The 25,911-nt window shown below is 47.6% G+C and overlaps 1 protein-coding gene across 1 annotated transcript in view; it reads left to right on the top strand.

Annotated features, from left to right (window-relative positions):
* The first annotated feature begins 9,281 nt into the window (after window positions 1–9,281).
* LOC119406085 (zinc finger protein 629-like) overlaps window positions 9,282–25,911 on the top strand; it is a 59,123-nt gene continuing 42,493 nt past the window's right edge. Inside the window, exons 1-6 of the mRNA XM_049419517.1 lie at window positions 9,282–9,406; window positions 12,414–12,487; window positions 13,748–13,862; window positions 15,448–15,491; window positions 16,785–16,873; window positions 23,671–23,834. Coding sequence (XP_049275474.1) covers window positions 9,318–9,406; window positions 12,414–12,487; window positions 13,748–13,862; window positions 15,448–15,491; window positions 16,785–16,873; window positions 23,671–23,834 — 575 coding nt within the window. The 5' untranslated portion in view covers window positions 9,282–9,317. The remainder of the gene's footprint in view (window positions 9,407–12,413; window positions 12,488–13,747; window positions 13,863–15,447; window positions 15,492–16,784; window positions 16,874–23,670; window positions 23,835–25,911) is intronic.

Raw genomic sequence — 25,911 nt, 5'->3', positions numbered from 1 at the left:
CCTGCAACACACCCTGGTACTATGGTACGTCAGATTCTTTGGATTGCTTTAGTTAAACAGGCAAATACAGCTGCCATTGCAAACCCTTGACTGTGCGAATATATTTTACAGCGAAAGCTGTTATGAGATCATTTCACCGGCCGTTTTTGGCGCCGTAGTTGTCCGCCGCCGCCGCCGGTGTCCGTAACCAGTATCGCTCGAAATAAGAAAAAAAACGAAATAAGAGAAAAATTCCACGATGGAACGAGGTTCGAACCTGGGCCCTCTGCGTGGGAGCCCAGTATTCAACCTCTGAGCCATGCCGGTGCTTGAAACTGCTTTGCAAAAAGGTCCTATACAGGCTTCATGTCGGGAAGGAACCACATTAGCATATGCAATATAGCGTGGTAGAAGAGTAAAATAAGCACCAAGCGTCGCACAGCGCGAATTCTGTAACCAGGCGTCACACAATGCGAATTGCGCAACGAGTAGGTTGTTGAATGCTTCCAACCCATTACAAAGGGCTCTGCCATAATTCTTCATCGTCATCAGGCACAGCATCAACAAAGTGCGCATAATGCCTTACATGCGTTTAGCAGGTACCAACGCTCTCCGTAGAATGACGAAAAATGGCACAATGCCTGCTGCCCTACTTCTCAAAAATTACAATGATTTATAGCGTAGTGGGTTCCTCGCAAGTGCACTTGTATTGGTTGCCAAGGAAGCCCATAAGCGCATGATCCATTTCCTCGGGGTCTCAGTAAAGTTCTTCGCCCCCTCCCCCCCGTCTCTCTCCCACGTCACCGTATGTTATACAGCATGACGGGAGAGGGAAATAGCGACCGGGCGTCACCCAATGCAAATTACATAACTGGTGAGCCGTTTAAAGATTGCAATCCATTACAAAGGGCTGAGCCATAATTCTTCATCGTCATCAGTCGTCGCGTCAACAAAGTGCACATAATGCCTTACAGACGTGTAGCTGGTGCCTCGCTTCTCCGCAGAATGACGAATAATGGCTTAGTAGGTGCTTGCCAACTTCACAAAAACTGTGATTTATGGCGTAGTGGGTACCTTTCTAGTGTACGTGTATTGTAGCCCCAAGAGAGCTTAACGGGCTCTAGAAAGGCCGCTCTTCCAGCTTTCGCTGTGACTGTGCTGCGGTTTCAGCGCAGGCCTGGCGTTTCTTTTTTGTAGGCCATGTTCGAACATGCTAGAGCGCTGTTTACATGATATCAAATTGTATATTATGAGTATGAGTGCATAACAATGTAGAAGAAAAGTCGCACGGTTCTTTATGCATTCACCTAAGATCACTGTAAGCCTAAATCCAGCTCATTTTTCTTCTCAATGGCCTGTATCGTTCCACCCCCCCCCCCCCACCCCACCCCTTACACTCCCCGAGAGCTTCCTGCAAGAAACGTGGTTCAGCTCGGCCTCAGTTGTTTCACGCTGTATCTGGGATCGGCCCATCTTTGACCAAGCAACGATGCCCTGCGATGACGTTATGTCATTACGCCATCATGAAATGATCGCCAGGTCATGGTGACATCGCAATGTTTCGGCGATCTGTAACGAATGTGGACGTTACAGGGTGATGTCACCATGCCTTTACAGGTCGCCAAAAGGTTCTGACGCAATTTTGACGCCAACTTGTGACGCTAAAATTTGTCACGCAAAGATGATTTTTGTACAGCACTCTTGCTGACACCGCGGGTGGCTTTTCGCGTTCGATGGGGCATATCTAGGGCTTTCGCCTTAGTAGTAAGTACTTCGGGAGGCGGCGGTCATATTGGATTCGCCTGGAACAGTGACTCGGCCAATAGTTTTTTGCCACCCTTTTCATAGCAGCGGATATCCGTCCATCGTGAATCTGTGTCGCTGAGTGGCGAATCAGCACCTTCGCTTTCAGCGCACACAGAGAGGACAGACAACGCAAGCACCGCCTTACAGCCTTCAATGTCGAGCGGCAGCGTCGATGGCGCGATGCCGAGTACTGGGGGGCGATCGGAGATCTGTTCGTTCTGCTTGTTCGTTCTCCTGGGGAAGAACAAGCGCGCTGATTGGCTGAAGCGAGAGATGCCACTCAAGGCCGGAGGGTGTCGCTATTTCTTTTTTTTGCTTGATCTTTTCTTTTTTGGTGACGTCATATCGCGGCATAACGAGTGGGGTGATCGGAGATCTCTGTTCTGCGCCGTTCGTTCTGTACCCATTCTGGCGGCGTACGCGATTGGCCGAAGCCGAAAAAAACCACGTCTCTCAGGGGCGTAGCCATTTTTCTTTTTGCTTGATCTTTTATTTTTTGGTGACGTCATACCGCGTCATAACGAGCATGTCGTCTGCTACAAACGAACGGAGCGCGAGACCGTTCGCACGCGTTCTCTCGAGCGAACAAACGGCTTCGCACGGCATGATGCGGCGGTTGCGGCTGCCGCAACAGCTGATTTTGAGAAAATGGTGCTTGCGACGTGTGCTTCTCTTGCGGTTGGAGGTGCGAGATGCGTTTGAAGACATGAGCTAGTGCGGCGTCGCTTTCTGTTCTCGAAACGAACAGTGCGAACAAAATGAACGGGCCTGCCACTGGCTGTGGTCTTACGCGCAGGGACTTCTTAGTTCAAAAGCGCTACCAGCTACTGCCACGTGTCGTCCCGGTCCTCACTCGTGAACGACGGCCCCAGTGGGCACGACGGCGTAGGTATCTGTGGGTGCTCTTTTATAAAAGCCAGCAGAAGCTCCTTTTGACGATTCGACACCCTGGAGCCAAGCCAGACATTCGGTGGGACGACATCTTGAAAAACTGCGCCAACCGCTACTTTTCTCTTTTTTTTTTCGCGTGCGCGACTTCACATAGCGAGCACGTTAGAAAAACTAACACCAATAAATATCAGCGCTCAAACGTATTGCTGTTTCAGAAACTGCTTGAGCTTGAAAAGAAAAACAATATCTTTTCGTATAACAACTGTATTTATTAGAAGGCGAGAAACACTTCGTTTTGAAATATACGGCCCCCTTGCCGAGGACAAACGACGTGCGTCTACTTCCGGAAAGCTCGCCGCTCACCGCTTGACGATTGGATGTCCTCTTCCTCTCGGCGGAAGAGAGCTGCGGACCGCCCACTTTTGTGACGTAACACCGCCAGAACGAACGCGGAACGAACAGAGATCTCCGATTGCCCCCCTGGCCACGGTTTCATGCCGGAAGCGCCAGACTTGCCGGGCAACGACGTGAGGTGAGCGTCAACTTATGAAAAAAAGAGTTCCAAGCAATTTAGCTGCTCGCAGAGGCTGAACGGAACACGTGCCGTGGCTGAGTTTTACTTGCACTCACTCTTGTTTCTATAATGACGTTGTGATTGCCCAAAACAGCAAAAAATCAGCTGTGTGTCTCGGCCTAGGGCGCTGTCAGTATGCGTAGCTTTCATAGCATTACAAATGAAACAAGATATTGTTTTGCGCAACTACTAAAATTTACTGGTTTCTTATTTAGAAAGAAATGGTTAGATCGTTGCAAGTGTCGGATTCGCATTTGCGACATGCCGAGTGTTTCAACAAATGTCCGAAAATCTTCAAAAATAAGCAGGGAAATAGAATGGCTGCTCGCTGCCTTGATAATTACATCTTCTGTAGCAGCAGACATCATACTATGACAAGAGACATCAATTAGGATAGTAATATCAATAAATCAATTAACTGTTTTATCAGTGGACACCGGCGGCCGGGTCAAATGGGTGAACTGAAGTCCTTCCTGCGAAGCACCTATTGCCGTTTCGAGAGTGCGAAAAAGTGGTTATCGGGCTTATTCTCTGCTATAGCCCCAAAGTGCCATGCCCATTATGTCATTTACCTGTTCCTAGGTTCAGTCATTTCATATTTATTACGCTGTACGCTTGCGTATTTCTTATTTTTGCGTCCGGTTTGCCCTCCCCCCATTCGTTATCCTTTTTTTACTCGATGATATTTTGGCCCCATGAAATGGCTTTAATAAAAAAAGTGATAGTGTTGTCGACCGTCCTCTCGGTTGCGCTCTAAGATCTGTCATGTCGCACAGTTCAATTGAAATCTACGCTAAGTGTTGTCGGCTATCCCTATTCGAAACGAATATGACGCCTGCGGCACCGAGGAGACCTTGCAGCATATCTTCTGCGACTGTCCTCGCTACGCTGCGCAGAGACGATCCCTGATATTCGCTCTCGCTCGTCTTCATAACAGAACGTTGACACTAGAAACAGTTCTTCAATGTCATCCTGATAAGTCATCGAGAATTCAAGCAACCAAAGCAACCAAGACACTTTTAATGATGCCGCATACCGCACAAGACTGCCGCTCTGCGCTGTGAAATTGTGTGCGTGTGTGTTCCCCTCTTCTCTTTCTTTACTCTTCTTTCGATCTCCCCCATCCCTTCCCCCTGTACAGGGTAGCATACCGGTTATGCCAAACTAGTTAACATCCCTGTCTTTCCTCTCTCCCGTTTTCCTTCCTACGCTAAGTGTTTGATTTCTGTATTACGCGATTATTTTACTGTCCAGATTGTACGTGCCACTACAACCAACAGAGATGCCAGAGGACGCGGGAACATCGCTGCTCAATACGATGGGTGGCAGTAGTAACATATCGGTGCCGAGTACGAGCAGCGCACCACTTCAACAGCAGAATGCTATGTGGGTGGCAATTCAATTGTTTCCGTCAACATAGATCCCTCGGTTAGATTCTTCCACATGCAGGAGACCGATACTATACCACTTTGTTTCTACGCCAACGGAGAAGTTGCAATTTTTCGTAGGTGGTCATTTCGTGAGTGTACGCACCCGCACGCATACTCACGCATAAGAGCGGCATCAAGAAGCGTTTAACTCCGGCACAGTTATGCGTATACTCACTTGCTGGTGCTGCATTACGCAAGCGCTGTGACAGCGACGGTTCGCGCTCAGTGGGTTGAGCACCAATCGTGTATTGCGACTCCTGACAAGGCACTTGGATCACCTAATGCATGACAGCTCGGGAGCATGTTTAATATTCAAACTGAATTACTTCTTTATCTTAATACCTTGCAGTTAGCGAAGTTCGGAACACACAACATTACATGGGCATGTGAGAAGCGAAAGGAGCAAATTCAGCCTTGACCTTGGTTGAACGTTGTTCAACCAAGGTCAAGCATATAACGATAGCAAATCGTGCAACGTTTACAATAAGGAAATCAGGAGCCTTTCCCCTGCCTGGAAAATGGGGAAAATTGAAGCTTGGCCCTTGCGCACCTGCCTATAGGTTCCTTCTTTCTTTTCAACCTCGGTGAAAGTGACCGGCTCTGACTGCTGCGGGCGTGGCGTGAGGGCGCGCCTACGCAGTTAGCACCGTGCCCAGTCACTCAAGTTCCGGCGCTGGAACGTGAAATCACACGTCCATACCCAGGCAACAATGAAACGTGCCAACATGAAACCAAAAGTGACATCGATAAAATACCAGATTTCCATATCAGAAGTGGCCGTTCGCCGACAAGCCCACGATCTAGAGAGCACCAGTTATTGGGAAACGCCGCATACACGCATGTGAAATAGGCGCCTTCGAAGGCACGCTCGCCGGCGCCGATATAGAAATCTAACTCGTAAGAAGGTTTGCTTGAATATGAAACTCCGGATGGGAGTGCTCTTATGGTATGATCCTTCATTAATATCATTGACCACCTGTAGACGTAGAAACTGCATGCGGCTTTTTTATCTCGTAACTGCCCTGAGAATTCATCCGATTGTTGAGCCGGCTGCGGTGCCGTTGTATCCTATTTATGCTTGTCCAACATGTTAATGTACACAAATTATTAGCCAGCTAAATGTTGTCCGTGTAGCAAGATATATTGTAGTTGCAAAAAACAAAAGGCTTTGATGTGATACAGTTGTTCTTTCGATCAAAGGCATCGCTGGTAGAAGACCGCACGAAAGGAATGCATTTGCTTGCCTGCAGCTTTCTTGGCCGCACCAATGATGTCCCATTGAACACGGCTCACGACATGATTGCCACAGCATCAGGTACTTGCGCAGATATATCAGGACGCTTGCGTAATACGCACCAGCGCTATTTGCCACATTTGAGTAGACATCGCGTCACCCGCTACGCAATTTCACGGATGAAGTCTGTCAACGGTGACTTGATTACTCTAAGAAAGTAGCCTGGAAAGGTAACGCTGATAGTTACGTTGTGGCTTCGTGTGAGTGCCGCAGAGACGACGCGTGCGGCTGGAGGTCTCCATGCCAACTGGACAGCGGCGCATTCCGACTTCACCACAACATTCATGTGCGTAATAAAGAACCTCGGTCGTTCAAGGGTAATTCGCTCATGGTAATGTCGTGTTGGCATGTGCAACTCACAATATTTTCTCACATGTATAGGCTTACAGTAAAATCTTGCCTTAAGCTATTTGCCTTTGCCACTTCCCCTCCCCCCTTTTTCGCGCCCTACCTTTACCTGCAAAGGACTTGACGAGGCAAGCGAAACAGCTAGGCAAAACTTTGCGCAATACATGTGGACAGTAAAATGATGAAATGTTGATTTTAATAAGACCGATAACAAAAGAAACGCCAGGCCTGCGCTGAAACCGCAGCACAGTCACAGCGAAAGCTGGAAGAGCGGCCTTTCTAGAGCCCGTTAAGCTCTCTTGGGGCTGCAATACACGTACACTAGAAAGGTACCCACTACGCCATAAATCACAATTTTTGTGAAGTTGGGAAGCACCTACTAAGCCATTATTCTTCATTCTGCGGAGAAGCGAGGCACCAGCTACACGTCTGTAAGGCATTATGTGCACTTTGTTGACGCGACGACTGATGACGATGAAGAATTATGGCTCAGCCATTTGTAATGGGTTGGAAGCTTTAAACGGCCCACCAGTTATGTAATTCGCATTGGGTGACACCCGCTCGCTATTTCCTCTCCTGTCATGCTGTATAACATACGTTGACGTGGGAGAGAGACGGGGGGGGGGGCGAATAACTTTACTGAGACCCCGAGGAAATGGATCATGCGCTCATGGGCTTCCTTGGCAACCAATACAAGTGCACTTGCGAGGAACCCACTAAGCTTTAAATAATTGTAATTTTGAGAAGTAGGGCAGCAGGCATTGTGCCATTTTTCGTCATTCTACGGAGAGCGTTGGTACCTGCTAAACGCATGTAAGGCATAATGCGCACTTTGTTGATGCTGTGCCTGATGACGATGAAGAATTATGGCAGAGCCCTTCGTAATGGGTTGGAAGCATTCAACAACCTACTCGTTGCGCAATTCGCATTGTGTGACGCCTGGTTACAGAATTCGCTTTGTGCGACGCTTGGTGCTTACTTTACTCTTCTACCACGCTATATTGCATATGCTAATGTGGTTCCGTCCCGACATGAAGCCTGTAAAGGACCTTTATGCAAAGCAGTTTAAAGCACCGGCATGGCTCAGAGGTTGAATACTGGGCTCCCACGCAGAGGGCCCAGGTTCGAACCTCGTTCCATCCTGGAATTTTTTCTTATTTCGTTTTTTTTTCTTACTTCGAGCGATACTGGTTACGGACACCGGCGGCGGCAGCGGCGGCGGCGGCGGCGCCAAAAATGGCTGGTGAAATGATCTCATAACAGCTTTCGCTGTAAAAAGGCCACAGTCAACGTTCTTTCGAAAAGCTTCGGAGTCGTTTCATATAATAACCGAGAATGACGAACCATAATGAAGAGCATCGTTGTTCCTCTCTCATGGAATTTTAATACGAAGTAAGAATTCTGCGGCATGAAAGAAAATGCAACAGCAACGAAAAAAACCGGTAACCGATGACGGACGCAATAAATTTGTGACACGATGTGCCCTTGTTACCGAGCGTGCCACCAACACGCGCCATTGACAATCAACGCTTAAAGCGAAGTTGACCAGCAGACTGTATCCAGAATGTTATGAAAGGCAAGTCGCGTTTTTGTTCATCGGTCACATGTGCTAGCCATTTTGAGGTGGACTTGGACGTGTTCGTGTGTGAATACCACTGGACTAGTCACAAATCCAAGCTTTCTCGAAAGAGAGAGAGAAAAGTGTGAAAAAATAAGCATTTCGAAATTAAGAAATCTTTACTCTGCGCTCAAAAGATAACGAAGTATTGAAAGAGCTTCACAACCCTAGCCATTCTTTCAGACATCGTTTATTATTCGTTTATTGGTACCTCAAGAGTCCCGAGGGGCATCACATGAGGGGTGGGCAAGAAAGCATGATAGATAAAAAGAAAGCAAGAAAGCAAACACAGCACCAACAATAACAACAACAACAAAAAAAACAGCAGTAGATCACATTTACAAGGATAAAATATGCATGCTTTTTACTGCAGTTTTAAATTGGGCAAACTGAGATGACATGGCGATGTGGGCGGGAAGGTCGTTCCAGTCTTGCGCAGTCTGCAGGAAAAATGACTTCTGGAAGTCTTTGTTTTAGAACGTACGGGATAGACGGCGTTGGGGTGAGAATGGCGCGATGTCCGATGTGCAGGTCTGATGAATGCATTGCCTGGTGGCAAGGAATGGAAGAACTTATGATACAGGCACAAACGTGAAACTTTACGGCGAGTGGCAAGATGAAGAAGGTTAAGTTGAGGTTTGACTGCTGACACACTTATGTTAGTCGAGTAATTCGCGATAATGAATCTGGATGCACGGTTCCGGATGGATTCGAACATAGTAGAAAGGTTAGCTTGATGAGGATCAAAAATTGCATTAGCATACGCAAGTTTAGGCCTTACGAGTGTTTTATAAGCTATTAGTTTAGTAGAAGAAGGTGGTGAGGCAAGGTTGCGACGAAGGTATCCGAGAACTCGATTAGCAGAGTTAGTAATGCTAATAATGTGTAGTGACCATGTTAAATGAGAAGAGATATGAACACCTAAGTATGTGGTAGTGTTAGCAGCGGCTACGGGGTAATTGTGTAGAGTGTAAGTGTTAGCGATGTAGTCTTTACGTCGATGAAAAGTCATTACGGATGTTTTGTTAATACTTAGTGACATTAAGCAGTCTTTACACCATTCCTGTATCGATAAGTCATTAATAAAAGCGAATAAACAAAGCAAGTTCTTCGCACAGCGTTACTGGCGTTGGCTTTCTTTTTGTATGAAGCAATGCAATTATCAAACTTCCACATTGAAGGTGTCGGCAATATTCACGAATTCTAACCAACAACCCCGTATACGTGTTTTTGTCGAAGTTCCTGCTCTGCACTGTTTATTAGCAAAGAAAGTTTTGGCTCGGAAAAGTACTGTCACTGTGTGCGTGAAGAACTTCTCTGCTTTCAGGGCACGTAGTACATCAGTTACTATACGGAAGAATCTATTTCTTGATTCCGATGGACAGCACCGGTGCCTCTCACACACTTCCGAGTGCAAGACAGGAGATATTGGTGCAAGTACCAGGAAGCTACGGAAGCAACGTGAGGTGACTCCTTACGCACAAAGGCGGGACTCATCTATGCACAAAGACGGGAGTCAGGGGAAGATGGAAGCTGGCGATGAAAATTTCGTACACAAGGGGTGTGCTCTAGAGCCGACGTTTCGACAAGCGGACTTGTCGAAACGGCGGCTCAAGCACGCCCCGTGTTTACTCATTTTCATATGCACAGATAGTGAGAAGGTGACGATAAGCCATTGTGAACCATCAATTAATGTGCGGATGCTGCGTGTATGCGCAAATATTACACATCGGTAGTGTCTTTGGAGCACCGTCGGCTCCTGAGAATTTCCTGAAAAGCACGGAAAAATTCTATTGTCACGAAACCTCTTGTTTCCACAGTAGTTCGCTGCAGCGCTTAACGATGTGTGTTTCGGAAGTGCGTCGTAACGTACAGTGTCTACGGAAAAAAGATTAGCACAAGTGAACGGGGGCCGGAGCCGCAAATTGCGACACGCGGCGCCGTTGTTCACGAGCACGGCGATAGCGAGATTGTCAAGCACATTCCACTTTCCAAAACAGGGGTGGCCGGCGGACCGACGGAAAGCAGCCCATCTTGCTGTTGGCCCAGGCGAAAGCCCATACCTTAAGGCCCAACCGCATGCACGCGATTTTCGAGCGACGGCGACGAGCGACATGATTTGCTGTAGCGGAGGGCCATCCATCGCCGTCGCTTGTCGCGTCGCAGCTTTCTGGAAAACTAAACAAAAAATTCGCTTGTCGTCCGGAAGTGAGCGCGACTATATCCGGCAACATGGCAGCATCACCGATCCTCGCTTCGGTTGCTATTTGCTCTTGATGCTTCTGAACGGCGCGTACTTCAAGGAATGCAAGTCATAGCCTACCTTCTTTATAGCCCCATCACACGCGAAGAGCGAAGCAGCGGCCGTATTTTGTCGTTAATTTTGATCGACGGTTCGTTTTGATGTTTCATGGTAGCTTGCTGCACTGCTGGTAGCTTGCTGCAATGTCAGCATCGTCGTCGCGTGAGGTAGCCCTTCCTGTGAGGCAGCGATGTGGGGGCTCTGCGGTTTTTGTTAAACGTTCTATGACAGCAACAGGAAACGTTGTAGAATTGCGCCTCGTGGACTAACCCTATCATAAAGCAGTTTGCAAAGTGCGACCTAGTAGCGTAGGCAGCGTACGCTTCCGGGCGCCCCCTCGTGATCACCGCAGATACTACTGTCGCGGTTAAACGTAAGATTGCGAAAAAAAAAGTCATGAAACGCTTTTATGTCTTCCTTATCTCACGCAAGACATAAATAATTTTGGCAGGTTGTCATTCATCTACTTTGTAATTTTTTTTCGCAATTCACCTGCGTGCACGCAATAGTTTTCAATCGAGAAACCGTGACACTTGGTCGCGAACATGTGGGTGCTCCCGTCGCGACGCGACACCGCCACGGAGCCCGTTTGTCGCTGCCGCTCATCGCCGTCGCTCGAAAATCGCGTGCATGCGGTTGGGCCTTTAAAGAAATGCTTGTTGATTTCTTATCAAGCTAGATGTGGCTATGGACGCATATCCTTTTTTGTTTTTGTTTTTCTTTGTTCGCTGAAGTTGCGAGCAACCGTATCCTTATCACAGTTGCCCAGAAAAAGCGGCTTGTTGGAGTGCTTTCCGCCGGCCACCCCTGCTTTGGAAAATGGAATGTGCCTGGCACTCTCGGTATAGGCGCGCTCGGGTAAAACTCCGCGCCGCGTGTCGCAATTTTGCCTCTCAGGCAGCCGGTCACTTGTGCCAATCTTTTTCCGTTGATGCTGTACATTACCAACTCAGTTTCAACCTTTGAGCCCTTACGTTTACAGCGAAACCGTTTATGACTGTGGTCTGATATTTCATGGCGTCCGCGCTGAAGGACTCTTCCCTGAAAATTGAGGGTGAAAGAGCCATCAACAAAAGCGAACGCATACTAGAGCTAGAGCTAAGTGCATACTAAACGCATACTATAACTAGAGCTAGAGCTAAGAGGGAAAGGGTGATTTACGAGGCAGTCCTCCTCCTCCTCCCGACCGGAGCTAGCGTCGGAAAGGCGCCTTGTTCGTCCCTCTTCCTGTAGTCTTTGTCTCGTTTGTTTGCGCGGTTATTCAACGCAAAGACAAGCTGCCGCTCTGCGTATTGAATTTCACTTCTTCCGTAATGGAGAGGCCGCTTCAAGTGCGTACTCCCGACGAACATTTCACCGCTCAAGACAAGTAATGACCACGGATAATAACAGATAGGTGAGCAACTTGGTTTGGGTTCGTAATGATGTAAAAGACAGCGATAGAACGAATACAAAAGGACGGCCGTATTCGTTCTAGCGCTCTTTTACGTCATCATGATTACTAATAAATTTGTGCCGCTACCTTTCGTCGCGATGACCGCCATTAGGTGTTTGTTGGATTCACCGAAACTATGTGTGACATATGTATCGTGTGTTGAACAGCTTCGCTTGTTATCGGCCTTCACAGAAGTGACTCATAAGATACGCGATTCATGGGGTCTTATAATATTATACATGTTCTCTTTTTTTCCCCACAACGAGAACCTTACTTGCTGGTGTTTTTTGAAAACTTGCAGGGGCTGGCTGGTTTCCGCTTCGTGAATTTTAAGTAGCGCGTGTGCCATGCATGAAGTCAACACGGAAATACAAGCAAAAATGATTATTTTTATGCATCGTGTTCTGAAATGTACGCTTTGAGATCAACACAATTCCCCCCTCAGTGCCTCGTCAGAATGTTACCCTCGAGTGATTGTCGCCTTCAAGTGATGCCACTCAAGTTTATCTTTGGCGAAGTGACGCATGGTGTGTGTGTTATGCGCGAATGGTTGTAGCAGGATGGGTTCTCAAAAATATGGTGGCGCCACTTATATCGTTTAGCGTTTCGCAAGCTACCTTATGGAGGTAGGCGGCGCCGCGCTACTGATAAAATAACATTTGGGCGTAAAGCTTTCCCTTACTTGTGCCGTCGCTGGCTGTACATGTCACGAGATCTGTACGTCTTGTGCATGTAGGACATCCGCGGCCCCTTCGAATTACCATCGGCATATGGAGCATCATCAAGCCGACCACCCGTTCTCCCTCTACGGTACGTGTCCTTCTGTTTAACATCTTAACGCAGCGACTCCTAACCAAAAGCAGTGTAGCCAACAGTAACTGCCCCAAATGAAGTCTCTGCAAACAGTGGGCTTCTCATTCTCTCAAAACCTTCATTCGCTTTCTCCTTCCCCAGTGCGATGCAGTAACCGCGCTCACTCTTGGTTTACCTCGCTATGCGATTACCTATGCGCCGTCACAGGTCATACCCCTTGTCACATGTTCACTAGCGCTGAGGTAGTGGTAGCAGAGGTAGTGATCATTAGTGATAGCAGAGTACACATATTTTTTTACAGCAGCGTTGTTATGGTGGAGGTTCGCCGTGTGTCGTTGATAGAAAATTATCATCATGAACCGGCACGCGCGCAATCACCGCCCAAGCAATCCGCGCAGATTGTTAACAAGAGAAGCTGAAACGAACGGCCACAATTCGGCGTTACCCGCCCGTGTGTTCTCTTAATTTTGTGTGGGCCAGTGTGTTGAGCAGCGAGATTTGACACATTTTTGTGGAACATACGCGCTACAAGGCAGAGCAAGCATACCCATGTATAGTAAAGCAAAGGGAGGGAGAGAGACAGTTGAGAGGGTAAAAGCCTCGCCAAGCCAGCATCTGATATTGCCCAGCCGTGCGCGAATAATGCAAGCTGCGTAAATATTTTAAAGTAATGAATGAACACCAATTGATGAAGTTTTCACCGAGAACCCGGTGAAACTTGTCACCCCGAAATAGAGGTACCTGCGCACGCCTATGGTGATTCTTGATCCGCAATAACCGGGTCGATAGGTTGCCGAAGCACGCGGCCACACCACACCGCGCGCATCCAAACAATGTGGGTCCTGCAGTGTACATTTCTGAAATAACATCAGACTTCTTATTTGCTATTGGTGTACGCATTCTTCTCGATAACGCGCTTGTTCCTTACTGCGTTTCACTGATCGCTTTCCCCGACTAACCAACCAAGACATTTCGTAAAGCCCAAGAAAGCAGACGATGCAGCAGCAGTTGAACTCCTATCTAGAAACGAACGACGAAGTATAGAATACTGCAGGAACTCCTATAAATATGCATCGTCTTCTTAGTCGACATAACTTGTGCATTCTAGCATTCAGTGCACTGTTTATAAACGTTCTCTTAGAGCAATGACTCAGAAAAGACTGCCTTGTTTGCATGAATTCTTAGGCTGCAATGTTCGAGAGTGTTTCGATGTAATGCCACTCAATTGCGAATCAACGCTGGTGTGTTACTGCACAGATCCGAACAACAGCAGCACTGGTGTTCAGCGTCCGACCTCCATCAAAAGTGGCTGGGACGCAGTGCCCAGTTCAAGCCGCGAAGGCATCGTGCAGCCGTCAGCCACAGTGAAAAAGTACTCTAGGCAAGTAGTTAAGTTGAATGGAGCAACTAAGAGGCGAGTCGGTATGAATGCCTGCGGTTCAGTTATGCTAGACCAGTGGTTCTCAGCCGTCGATGTGTCAGGGATCCCTTGTGGACTGGTCGAACTGGTGTCGGGCCCCTTGATGTGACGAACTGGCGCGGGTGGCTGATATAACAGGCTTAGTTTTCAATGGAGGCGTTGGGGCAGCCCAGGCGATCTTCTTCAGAATGTTGATGCAGTTCCTGGAGCAGGACCTTGAACTAGGAATAGGTCAAAACGCTGCTCCAAAGATAATCGTTTGCATGCGATGGCATCGCGGAACCCCTAAGACGGCTCAGCGGAGCTCCATATGAGAACCACTGTGCTAGACGTTTTTATGCGCTACGGGGAACCGAGAGTCGCGCTGCCGTGATAGCCGCTCTCTCCATGCTCGTGCAATGCAGGCCGTATCGGCGCAGCGATATGCTTTTCGGGAAATGTCTTAGTGGTATTGCAACGACAGAGACTTCTGGTTATTTTCTCATTGGATTAGGCCCGAACACTACAATTACTGTTCCTGTTTTACATAACGGCCGAATTGTGACGCCCACCTTAGTGCTGATTCACTGATGTCATGTTGTCTATCTTCGCGCATGTGAATTAAATTGCGTTATTAACTAAGCGAATGGTTCCTGCGGTTCATACTTGGCAGTGTGGTTTTCTGGGTCATTGGAAGTGTGTGCTTCTGGGCACGTTATGTTTCCTTCTCTTGGTTCCCATCTTGACCTTAAAATCAGTGTTCAAACACGGTCCGTGTTCTGAGAGAATTGCGTTCGGCGACAACGACAATTTGCCGGCCGCAAAATTCTGCGTGTGCAATGATTGAAGTGACAACTTACCAGCTACCCTCCAACGTGCCAATCAGCGCGCTTTAAAAGTGATAGATATCTCAAAGGTGATCGTCTTAGTATACGGCCCCAGAAATAAACTGAACGAAACGCCAGCAAAGCTGAAATGAACTACAAAGACAGCCGCATGGTTCGAGGAGAAGAAAAGTGTACAGGTGCCAGCCTGCTTGTCCGCTAAGCTGCCGCGTTCCGCCACCAGAATCCCGCTGTAAACAACAGGTTGGGGTCATCCATCCGCGAGCCGCGCGGACGAGGGGAACCGCTGATGTGAGGTCACGTGACGCGCCGTCCGCGCCTCTAAATCCGGATTCAGTCCATCGTCTGAATGCATCATACAGAAGCCCAGCTAGTCGAAATTTACAGAGCCCTCCACTATGGCGACCCTGAAAATCATGTCAGGATTTCGGAACGTTCAACACCGACAATTATTTTATTATTCGCGACCTCCAGAACGACATGTGCATCTGCTTTTATTTTTACTGCTGCAATGTTATTAGTCTTTCATTTTGTCTTGTAATACAACGCTGACGTCACTAAACATTCGACGAAAGACAACAGAACTGCAGCAGAAGATTGCTTCTACATAAATTGTTGTTGTCCGCATTCACAAAGCCGTTTTGGTCATCATACGCATGGTCGTCGTTTCCAGCGTGCAGCTATATACCAGTGTGTTTCTTTTTTACCTGCAGGGCGCCTGCTGGAACACTGAATCCACAAAGTAATGCCGCCTACGGTAAAGATTTTTCCTTCTGTACAGATTCATACTGTATGTGCGGACACTGAAACTGGAGAGTAAATTCCCTCTTCCTTAGGACCGAGGAAGCTATCATAAATGCATTTATATAGGACATATTGAGTCAAGGTCGTCGCTGAAATTTTGGCTTAGGACCAGGGCAGAAATTTTAAAAAGGTCATACGTCGGCAAATTCACTCAAAAATAGACTCAGTCAGACTCACCCAGACTCAAGTGGGTAGTGAGTCTGAGTGATAATGGGCAAGAACAGCGCGCAGGCGGACGGGGTGAAGAAAAGGATACACAGAACAAGCGCTGTGTATCTTCTTCTTCGTCCCGTCCGCCTGCGGCTGTTTCTGTCCATTCTGTAACACCAACTAGGCCAACTTTCAGACTTGCTGCAGCCTGAGTGAGTCCGGCTGTGTGACAGTTTGGTGAGCTTGAGTCCGAGTGAGTCCGGTTGAGGAAAATTTTGGTGAGTCTGAATCCTAGCAAGCACTAAGCGCAAAATATGTTCCTTGAGTCGGTCTGACTCACCAACTTTTTTTTGCCGACATGTGATAAAGGTGACACGTTCTCTACAAAAGATAACCTTATCGTAGCAAACTTTAACGGCAACTACATTCTATGTAGTTTCTTAATCGGGATATTGAATTATATCAGTGGAAGTCTCGTTATATATGCCTATCGAACTTATCGGTACATTAATTACTTGTAAGACACCGGCCTCATACTCCTCGGTGCTGCCTGGCTCACAGGCCCAAAACCTTTACATAGCATCGCCATAAGCAGTGGTGGCGAGCTGCGCCACTCAAATCAACACTTTTTCTACATGGAGCTGTTTAAATCCGAGCTAAATTCTTGGAGATCCATCGTCTGCACATTCTAGCCCAGCTGCGAGAGTCAAGCCTGACGAGAGGCAGAGCATGGGTAAAGCTAAGTGGGCGAGAGGGTACGCCAGCGTAGCAAGTTCAGCCTGGTAGAGAAAGAGTAGTGACGTGGAGAGGTCGAAGCTGAGTACAGAGCAGCAGAGCGAAGACGAAGCTATGGCGGGAACGGAGCAGTTGGTGGGATGAGCACAGAGAGCTGGAGCGCGATTCGCTGTGCCAGTGAAAGGAGTCGACCAATGGCAGCGCTTAGTCAAGCACAGGTGGTGCTCTTGAGAAAGCAGGAAGGAACCGCCGTGCACTGTGCGAAAACGCAGGAAAGGAAAACTGATGCCACAAGCTTAGTTGTTTATGCAGCCATCGCGACGTCATGTATGTTGAAGCTGCGCGTAATCTTTATTTTCAGGGCTCACACGCATGTCCCAATATGGAGTCACCGGTTTCAAGCCACCGGCATCCGGCGGCAGTGACTTAGCCGCCTCTCTCGAACCTATGGTGGGAAGAACCGATCACCTTGACAAACAGCGCAATGTGATTCCACATTTTGATGGTAGAGCTGAACACTTGTTCCTAGCAGGTTGAGGCTTCTAACGCTTAAAGTGGAGCACATATTTAGGTGCCACACATGTTCGCGCAACCACTTTCGCCTGTGTCTCGATGTTGACCGTAAATTGAAACACACGCGCGCACCTAAATTTAAGTGCGTAAAGGAGGTCCAGGTAAGCAAGTATATTGCATTGTTTATAAGTATGAAACGGTTGTTAAGGATCCGATTGTGATTCTTTTTTTTCATTCTCAAAGCAAGATGATGCTGTTTGTGGAGGCGAAATACCAGAGGCCCGGACATGGGACACTCCATCCATGCATCCATATTTATTTATTTATTCATTTATATATTTATTTCAATACTGCTGCTCCAAGCTGAGAGCATAGCTGGAGGGCAATACAAAGTCGGTAGAATAGCGAGAGGTTTACAGAACAACCAAATATTCAAACGAATGCAGGAGAAGAAAGGGTATAGTAATATATTATAAAAACCGTGCTTAAATAAATGCATCAAATGAACTTGCACATATTTGTTACATTACTCAAGTGTAACTGTGTAAGAGTGAACGCCATTTCTACCATGAAGCATCGATATCACATCCCGTGCGCGGTATTTGAAACAAAGAAAACAAGAAATTAACCTGTATTTGTTGTTTGTTGTGCCATGTTAAGGCAACCATTTGTGTAATGGGGGTTGGGAGCACGTGGTATGCCATTTGATTGGGACTATTCTAGTTCTTCGTGTCTTCAATTATATTAGCGAATGCCGAGAACGATTTGTTGTTTGATATAGATGGGTGCAGTGCATCCTATTCTCTACTAGGGAAGTGGAAACGATGAATGTTTGAAAGTTTCATTATTTAGGAGTATTTGCATGGTTTTGACGATATATATTTGCATATATACCGGGTTTCCCAGCTATCTTTAGCCAAGGGTTAAAAAATACACTATTAGAGGCAGGTGAGTGAAATCAGTTGCGAATTGCTCACAGTCTCCTTGCGCACTACAGAGATTTTTTGTTTTTGAATAATTATTGGTTAACTAGGATTATTTAACTAAATTACTAAATATTGACTTGAGGCAAGAAATGCGACTTTCAAAGTTCGAGAGCGTATTCAGAAACCCCCATTGCATTCTTTGCGATGAAGAAACTCTTACGTATAACATTGTTTTCAGAGCTGCAAAGAAAGCCCGCGAAATACAAAAGGAACCACGTGACTAGCGCATTCGGGCGGCAGCGAACGTGCCGCTCTCAGTCGTGGTTTGAGCGAACGAAATCAGCTGCGGCTGTGACTCGTCGACTCCGTTGCAGCGGTAGGCCGATAAATTGGAGGTGGTTTCTTGGCTCGCGTCAGCCATTTGGCGCACGTGACGGTGCAAGTTGCAGCGAGCAAACAAGAAAGCCTCTAACTTATAAAGAAAAAAAACATGCGTGAAATATCACCGTAAATGTTTTGTTTATAATTTTACCATTGTTGGATGTACATAGCAGGACACCCATGCTTTTGTTTGCCTGCAGGAATATAGCCGGCACCTGCAATGCCCTACCACTACTGGACGACGGTGCAGCTTCCTTTCACGGTTTGTGTGCGGAGGCTTTGATCAACTTTACAGCTTAGTTAGCGGCGGACACAACTGTAGGATAAGGATATCTTTCCTCGTGATACACACATACCTAAGTATAACGATACTCCGTTGCGTCCTGTATGCGAAACAGAGTATGCGCACCAGCCTATCCCACGAAAACTAAAGCAAAACCAATTTCTTTTTTCAAACTTAGAATAGCGTAAGCTGATATTCAGAAAAATCTTTTAATGGACAGGGCCAAATACGTCCAGCACAAGCGAGTGTGAGTGAACGACCTTTCAATGCCTAGGTATTGAGTCATGTTATCTTTCAGAGTCTATAAAGCCACGTTCATTCTTCCTCATTGCTCTCTAAACAGCTTAGCAACAGTCTCAAGCGTTTGGGTGAAATTATCCCAGTCGAAAAACTCTGGGTATTCGTTCAGATGTTACACGTTATTGCTGAGAAAGACGCACACACATTCATGCAATTCAGATCCTATCGATGGTACCAAAGAAATCGCGAATAAGTGCAGCTGTCACCCATGGCCTGGACGATATACACGGACCTATTTGCTCTAAGCAAATATACGTTCAATGTATGTAACATCTCATCACTTCCAAAAACCTTCAACTGAAACTCTATGGGGAGCTATTGAATGAAGCTCATCGTTAGTGCCGCTCATATATTTCCCAACACTCTGAGAACAATTTTCTTTCAGTGCCTTCGTACTCGACCATGACCGGAAGTAGCGGTCTTCCACTTCCGGTGTGCAATATCGGCACCCGTTATTCACTCCCCAGTGGAAGCCGTGCAGGCAATGACCAAACTACGCGGGGATACAACGCGAGGTGAGCCCAAATGTCGAGTAGTGATCTGCACCGGGGCGACTCAGGGCGCCATGGACGGCGTCTACTGTATGCCCACAGACTTTCCTTGTGATTGATGTCCGGATTATTGCAACGGCAACCTATAATGCTAGTGAATAAAATAATGATAAATGCTTGATTAGGAGGTGTCGCTGGAGCCAACGTTTCGAAAAGTGGACTTCATCGAATCAACCTGCTTTCATTGTACTGGTTCCGATTGGAGCTAATTCAATTGTGCTGGTCAAAAATAGCAAAACCGACCATGTTTGAAATATTCCCAATGTAACATTATTGGCGACGCAAAAGGATTCGAGAGTTCCACAGTGCAAGTGTCAGTTCACATGCCAGGTAAAAAGAGAGCGATAGAGAGATAGAAGGCTATTTATTGAATAAGAGAGATTGGCAGGCATGCAGAGGCGAAAAAACTTGTCTCCAAAGTGCCAAATGCTCAACTTCCGAAGCACCGCTAAATACCAAGGAAAATACTTGGAAATGCGTCTCCTCATTTTCAGCAACGTCAAATTTTAACACTTCTGTTCAGGCTTCTCGGGATGCCTAAATTAATTGGTAAACTGTAAAGTGATTTACATCACAATCATTGCACTCCCACTTCCCCATAGCAGTCAATGAGTACTCCCATAAAACTGTATTCTTTTCGGCAAGCTCTTTCTCAAGAGCAACGGGACGCTGTCCTTAGAAAAAAAAAACGATCAATGAATCTATTACATACCATTCATTCTCCGCTTACACGCAGCGGGGCTAATGTTTCCACGCAAACGGAACAGCGCAAGGATGGTGTCCGTGGCGCCGCCAACCACGTCAACAAACCACCAGAAGAACGACGCCAGAAATGCGAGTTTTGCGCTAAATCATTTACACGGGACAGTCATCTTCTGCGACATCGTCGCATTCATACGGGCGAAAAGCCCTTTCTTTGTGACATATGTGCCAAATTATTTACGCAGCAGTCCACCCTCATGACACATCGCCGCACTCATTCAGGCGAGAAACCCTACGCATGCGACATGTGCGAGAAATCATTTACACAGGACAATCATCTCGAGCAACTTCGCCGTATTCACACGGGCGACAACCCCTATCGTTGCGACATATCTGCTGAATTATTTATGCAGCAGTCCAATCTTGCGAGGCATCGCCGTACTCATTGAGGCGAGAATTCCTACCAATGCGCGACATGCACTCAAACCTTTGGCAACTCGGGAAACATTCGCAGACATGAACGCACGCATACAGGCGAGAGGTCGTGTAAATGCGGAATATGTGGCCATTCATTCCCACATGGCACTCTCTTAAAAAGAAAAAAAAATATCAACGCGTACTCTGAGACTGGAAATTCCGCAAGCGTCCCCCCCGCCGCCGCCCCCCCCCCCCCCCCACAAAAAAAAGAATCGCAGTCACTTGGAGCACTGATGTACCAATGAGTAACTTCCCTTTCATGGAGGCGTGTACTTTTAATTAGCGGATTGAGTGTGAAACCAATCGCGTACACATACAAAAAGTGTTTTTAAGTGTCTCCCTTATCGACGTGATGAACAGCCACTGCAGTCGCACATTGGAAGTCTTCATTTTCTAAACGAATGGTGCTGTACATGAACATGTGCGGTGGCCTTTTATGCGCGGTTTGTGCAGCCATGTTTTTAAGTGTTTCCTTAAATTACCTCTTACCTAATGTGTCATGCATACGCGGGCTCTAGCGGCAGTGAATCATGCGTGTATAAATCAGTTTTATAGCTCAACGTTTCCTTCAAGACGTGAGAAAGAAGCGGTGCAGAACAAACAATACGGTCTTTCTTTCTTAAAAACAAAACAAAATCGATTAAAACCACCCGTGTGACAAGCCGGCTTCTCGTCTCGTGAAAAACGGTGGTAACAGGTGCACGTTGTAAACCAATATTGTCTGGCTTATGGAAATCACGGCAATAAACGCCATCACCCCAAGTATTTAGTGTGGTTCTAATGCAAAAAGAATTCTGGAGATGCATCCCAGTGTTTGCTGTTCGGACACCTGGCTATGTTCATTGACGGGGCCATACCAAAAATGTCTCTAGGCAAACCCTAATTGACTGCACTTGTGCGTTTTGAGAAACCACAGAGTTGAAACATCCGCACAGAAACCTCTGCTAGCTGTAATTACCAATTGCTGTTGGGAAGTTTGGGTAAATTCGATTGTCAGTCATAATTACCAACGAGATACATGTGACATCCATGACCTTCTAATTCATGCTAAAACACTGGGCGTCCAAACACGCACGCGCTCTCGCTTTTTTTCTCGATATCGGGAAATTTACTGGTGAGAGTTGTGATCGAAATCGTAGGTTTGAACATGCATTCAAATGGCAGACTGCAAATGTATTTTATCTTCGTTTGATCTTGGGAAAGGCATTCTGTAAGGTTTAAGGGAGTGTTTTTTACAGCCATGTCACTCGTCTCTTCTGACACTGTTTTATCGCTAGAACTTTACATTTATTTTTTTTCGTTGCGTGAGAAATGTATCGGCGCAAGCGAAGAGTAATACAATTTACAGTCTTAAGGCATAATTACGGCAAACCTTTAGTCTCACGGAATGTTCATCTATGACAAGGAAACCTATTGCGATGTCTGTTTGCGTTTACTCATATTTTACTAGAAGCGACAAAATCCTAATGACTGCAATAGCGGATGCGGGAAATGACGGACGGGGACGTTAAATTGTTATTTACCTTGTACTCATTTAATTACCACCTAAAGAATTTACTGTCTGGTCACCTTTATATAATGTATCTGCGCTAATTTGTAGCTGTGTAATTTAGCCATGATTGTGTATTTACCTTATTCCTTTGCCTTTGATGTGCGTCCACACTCTGTTTAATGAATGTTTCCGGATGTGAATTTATTTTTTGCTTTGTCTTCTACTGTATTTTTGCAGAACAATTTATCAAACGCCCTGGTGCAGTCACTCACTTTGGGAGGCTTGTCTGTATGTGAGTTCTGGTAACTAATTGATACGAATGAAAATAAACTGAAACTGAAAAACGTGCATTATACTTTGCTATTTTTGCCAACTGCACCTGGTGGTGTAGCAGATACAGTTAAAACACGCTGTAACGAAGCCGATCATCATGAATTTCTCGATCAAACGAAGGAATTTCTACTAACGGCAGGTACCCATAGGATACAAGGTTGTCATCAACTCGAGTTAACGAAGCTTTCGTGCCACTGAACTCGATCTAACGAAGTTTTCCGGAAATAAACGAAGTTTTCCGGAAATTCCGGAAATAAATAACGAAGTTTTCCGGATCTAACGAAGTTTTCCGAACCACAGCTGCGGTGGTCCCAGTTCAATGGAGGCAAAAGGCTAGATGCCCGTGTTCATTTATGGGCCTCCATGGGTCGTTTCAGTTCCTGCAAAAGCCAATATGATCTGGCCCGGGGAATAATGAAAGACTTATTGTGATGAAGAAGTGCACCCTGAAGAGCTAGACAGTCGGATCGTCAACGCTAAGCAGAAAGTGCTCGTGCTGAACGTTGTTGCTGTTCGCGCTGGCTAGGCCTACTGTCTGATATTACAGTTTCTCTTGTCGAGGCCGTGTCTCACCTCTTTATTATAATTGGTGGAGGTTGCTAGGTCTCCTAGACATCCTGGAGTTGCGCAGCCGGACTCTACCTGCCGCCATGACCACCGAATCCAAAACAAGCCCGCCGCTTCCTGCTCCCCAGGCCACCGCATGCTCCGGCGCGGTCCGTCAGCGGGACCCTCCAATATTCAGCGGCACTGATGACCACGACGTTGACGACTGGCTATCTACATATGAACTCGTGAGTGTCCTTAACAAATGGGACGACACCATGAAACTGGCCACCGTCAGCATTTACCTAACCGGCATTGCTCACTTGTGGCTTCGGAACCACCAAACCGACGTTCCGACCTGGGCAGCGTTCAAGACTAAGTTCAGCGAAGTCTTCGGCCGTCCTGCTGTTCGAAAGCTTCGCGCGGAACAGCGCCTACAGTCGCGATCTCAACAACCTGGCGAGAACTTCACCAGTTATATTGAGGATGTAATCGACCTATGCAAGCGCGTCGATACCACCATGGCCGAAGCGGACAGAATCAAGCATATCTTGAAGGGAATCGACGAGGACGCATTCCAGATGCTGATTTCCAAAAGCCCGGGTACTGTCGCCCAAGTTACTGAGCTGTGTCAAAGCTATGACGAGCTCCGCCGTCAACGCCTCGTCACCCGCCGCCCTGTCCCGCACCAGGAATCGTTGTCCGGCTTAACTCCCTCGCCAGATCCCGTCCTTCTCTCGCAGATCAAAGCTTTTGTGCGCGAAGAAGTTGCTCGCCAGCTCTCACTCATCCCCAGCCTGCCGGAACGAAGTACGTCGCTCAGTCCCTCTCTACAACACATCATACAAGATCAAGTGTCTGAGGTCCTTCCACCAGAGCTGGCACCACCAGTCACCGCTCCATTGACGTACGCCGAAGCAGCAGCACGACCACGACCACGACCACCGACGTTGCGCGCGCCGCCTCCGTTGTCTACTCCTCCTTACGTCACTACGCCGCCCCGACCTCCAGTCCATCGAGTGGCCAACCCCTGGCGCACAGCTGACAACCGGCCAATCTGCTTTTCGTGTGGCCTACCCGGACACGTCGCACGCCTGTGCCGCCGCCGACCACCACATTTACGTGACGACCTAAGCGCATCTGAGTACGGCCCCACGTTCCCCTACGCTTCAGACCGCGAGTTGCAACTTCCGCGACCAAGCCTTCGACCAGCTCCTGACCGCCGTTCTCCTTCTCCCCGTCGTCGCTCGCTCTATCCGATGCGTCGACGTCCATCTGCACCCGACACGGAAAACTAAATGGCGCAGTTCCCGAAGCAAGAACTGCGTCATCGTCGCAAAGTACAAGCCCTCTTCTTTCGCCGCCAAATGTTATTAATGCCGTTCTTGAAGGTGTATCTGTTCTTGCTCTCATCGATACGGGTGCCGCAATCTCTGTCATCGCCGAAAAACTGTGCCGCTCAATCCGAAAAGTGACGACCCCCTTCTTTGGTCCGTTTCTTCACACTGGCACAGCACAGCCCGTCCAGCCTGTCGCGGCGTGCACTGCCAGACTCCTAATTCAAGGAGTGCCCTACACAGTCGAGTTCGTCGTACTTCCGCACTGCTCTCACGAGATTATTTTAGGTTGGGATTTTCTGTCTCGTCACCAAGCCGTCATTGATTGCGCCCGTGCAGAAGTCGCCTTCTCATCACTTGACGATGCTCTACCTGCCGACGGTCCTCTTTCCTGCAGGAAGGTGATTATCACTAGCGACACCGAGATCCCTCCGCACGCTACTGTCTTGGCCCATGTATCATGTTCTGCTGCCTCCGACGCTACCGCCCTCTTCACGCCTTCCGCTACATTTGTTCATCGCCACCTCTCAACACTCCCAACCGCTCTTCTTACCCTTCAAGGTGGTGCGACCGACGTACCTGTGGGCAATCCATTCCCATTCCCGATTACTTTGCTTCGCGGTGAATGTATCGGCACAATGGAACCTTGCGAAACCATCACTCCGTTGGCCGTTCCTGATGGTTCATCAGAGGTCAACGCCCTCTTCTGTAGTCCCCTGAATGGCACATCCGCTGGCGACATTTTCAACCGTGTAATCGACGACGGTCTCAACTCACAGCAACGCCGTGACCTTGTAAGCCTCCTTGACAAATTTCGCCCAGCTTTCGACAGCCAGAGCACTTGTCTAGGCCGAACATCGACTGTATGCCACCAGATCGACACAGGTACTCACCCACCACTACGGCAGCGACCACACCGTGTATCGTCGACTGAACGCCGCGTCATTGATGAACAAGTAGGTGACATGCTCAAGCGCGGCGTCGTTCAACCCTCAAATAGCCCGTGGGCATCACCAGTTGTTTTAGTTAAAAAGAAGGATGGCACTATACGCTTTTGCGTAGATTATCGTCGTCTCAACAAGATAACGCGAAAGGATGTTTATCCTTTGCCCCGGATCGACGACGCTCTAGACTGCTTACAAGGTGCAGAGTTATTTTCCTCCCTCGATTGACGCTCTGGCTATTGGCAAGTGCCTATGGATACCGATGATAGACCAAAAACTGCATTTATCACACCGGATGGCTTATACGAATTTAATGTGATGCCATTCGGCCTTTGTAATGCGCCCGCGACATTTGAGCGCATGATGGACACTATTCTACGAGGTCTCAAATGGAACACATGCTTGTGCTATTTGGATGATGTAGTGGTATTTGCGCCAGACTTCCCCACGCACCTTCGTCGCTTGGAGCAGGTTTTACGATGCCTCGCTGAAGCTGGCCTCCAACTAAACTTAAAGAAATGTCACTTTGGGGCACGCAAGCTGACCATTCTCGGACATGTCGTGTCGAAAGATGGCGTGCTCCCTGATCCCGTTAAGCTACGTGCTGTTAAAGAGTTCCCGAGGCCCACGTGTTTGAAAGAGTTGCGTAGTTCCATTGGGCTTTGCTCATACTTCCGCCGCTTCATTCGCAATTTCGCCTCGA

This window comes from Rhipicephalus sanguineus, chromosome 9 (genome assembly GCF_013339695.2).
Source record: "Rhipicephalus sanguineus isolate Rsan-2018 chromosome 9, BIME_Rsan_1.4, whole genome shotgun sequence".
Taxonomy (NCBI): Eukaryota; Metazoa; Arthropoda; class Arachnida; order Ixodida; family Ixodidae; genus Rhipicephalus; species Rhipicephalus sanguineus.
Note: the sequence above shows the minus strand (reverse complement) of the source record. Positions and strands in the feature narration are given on the sequence as shown.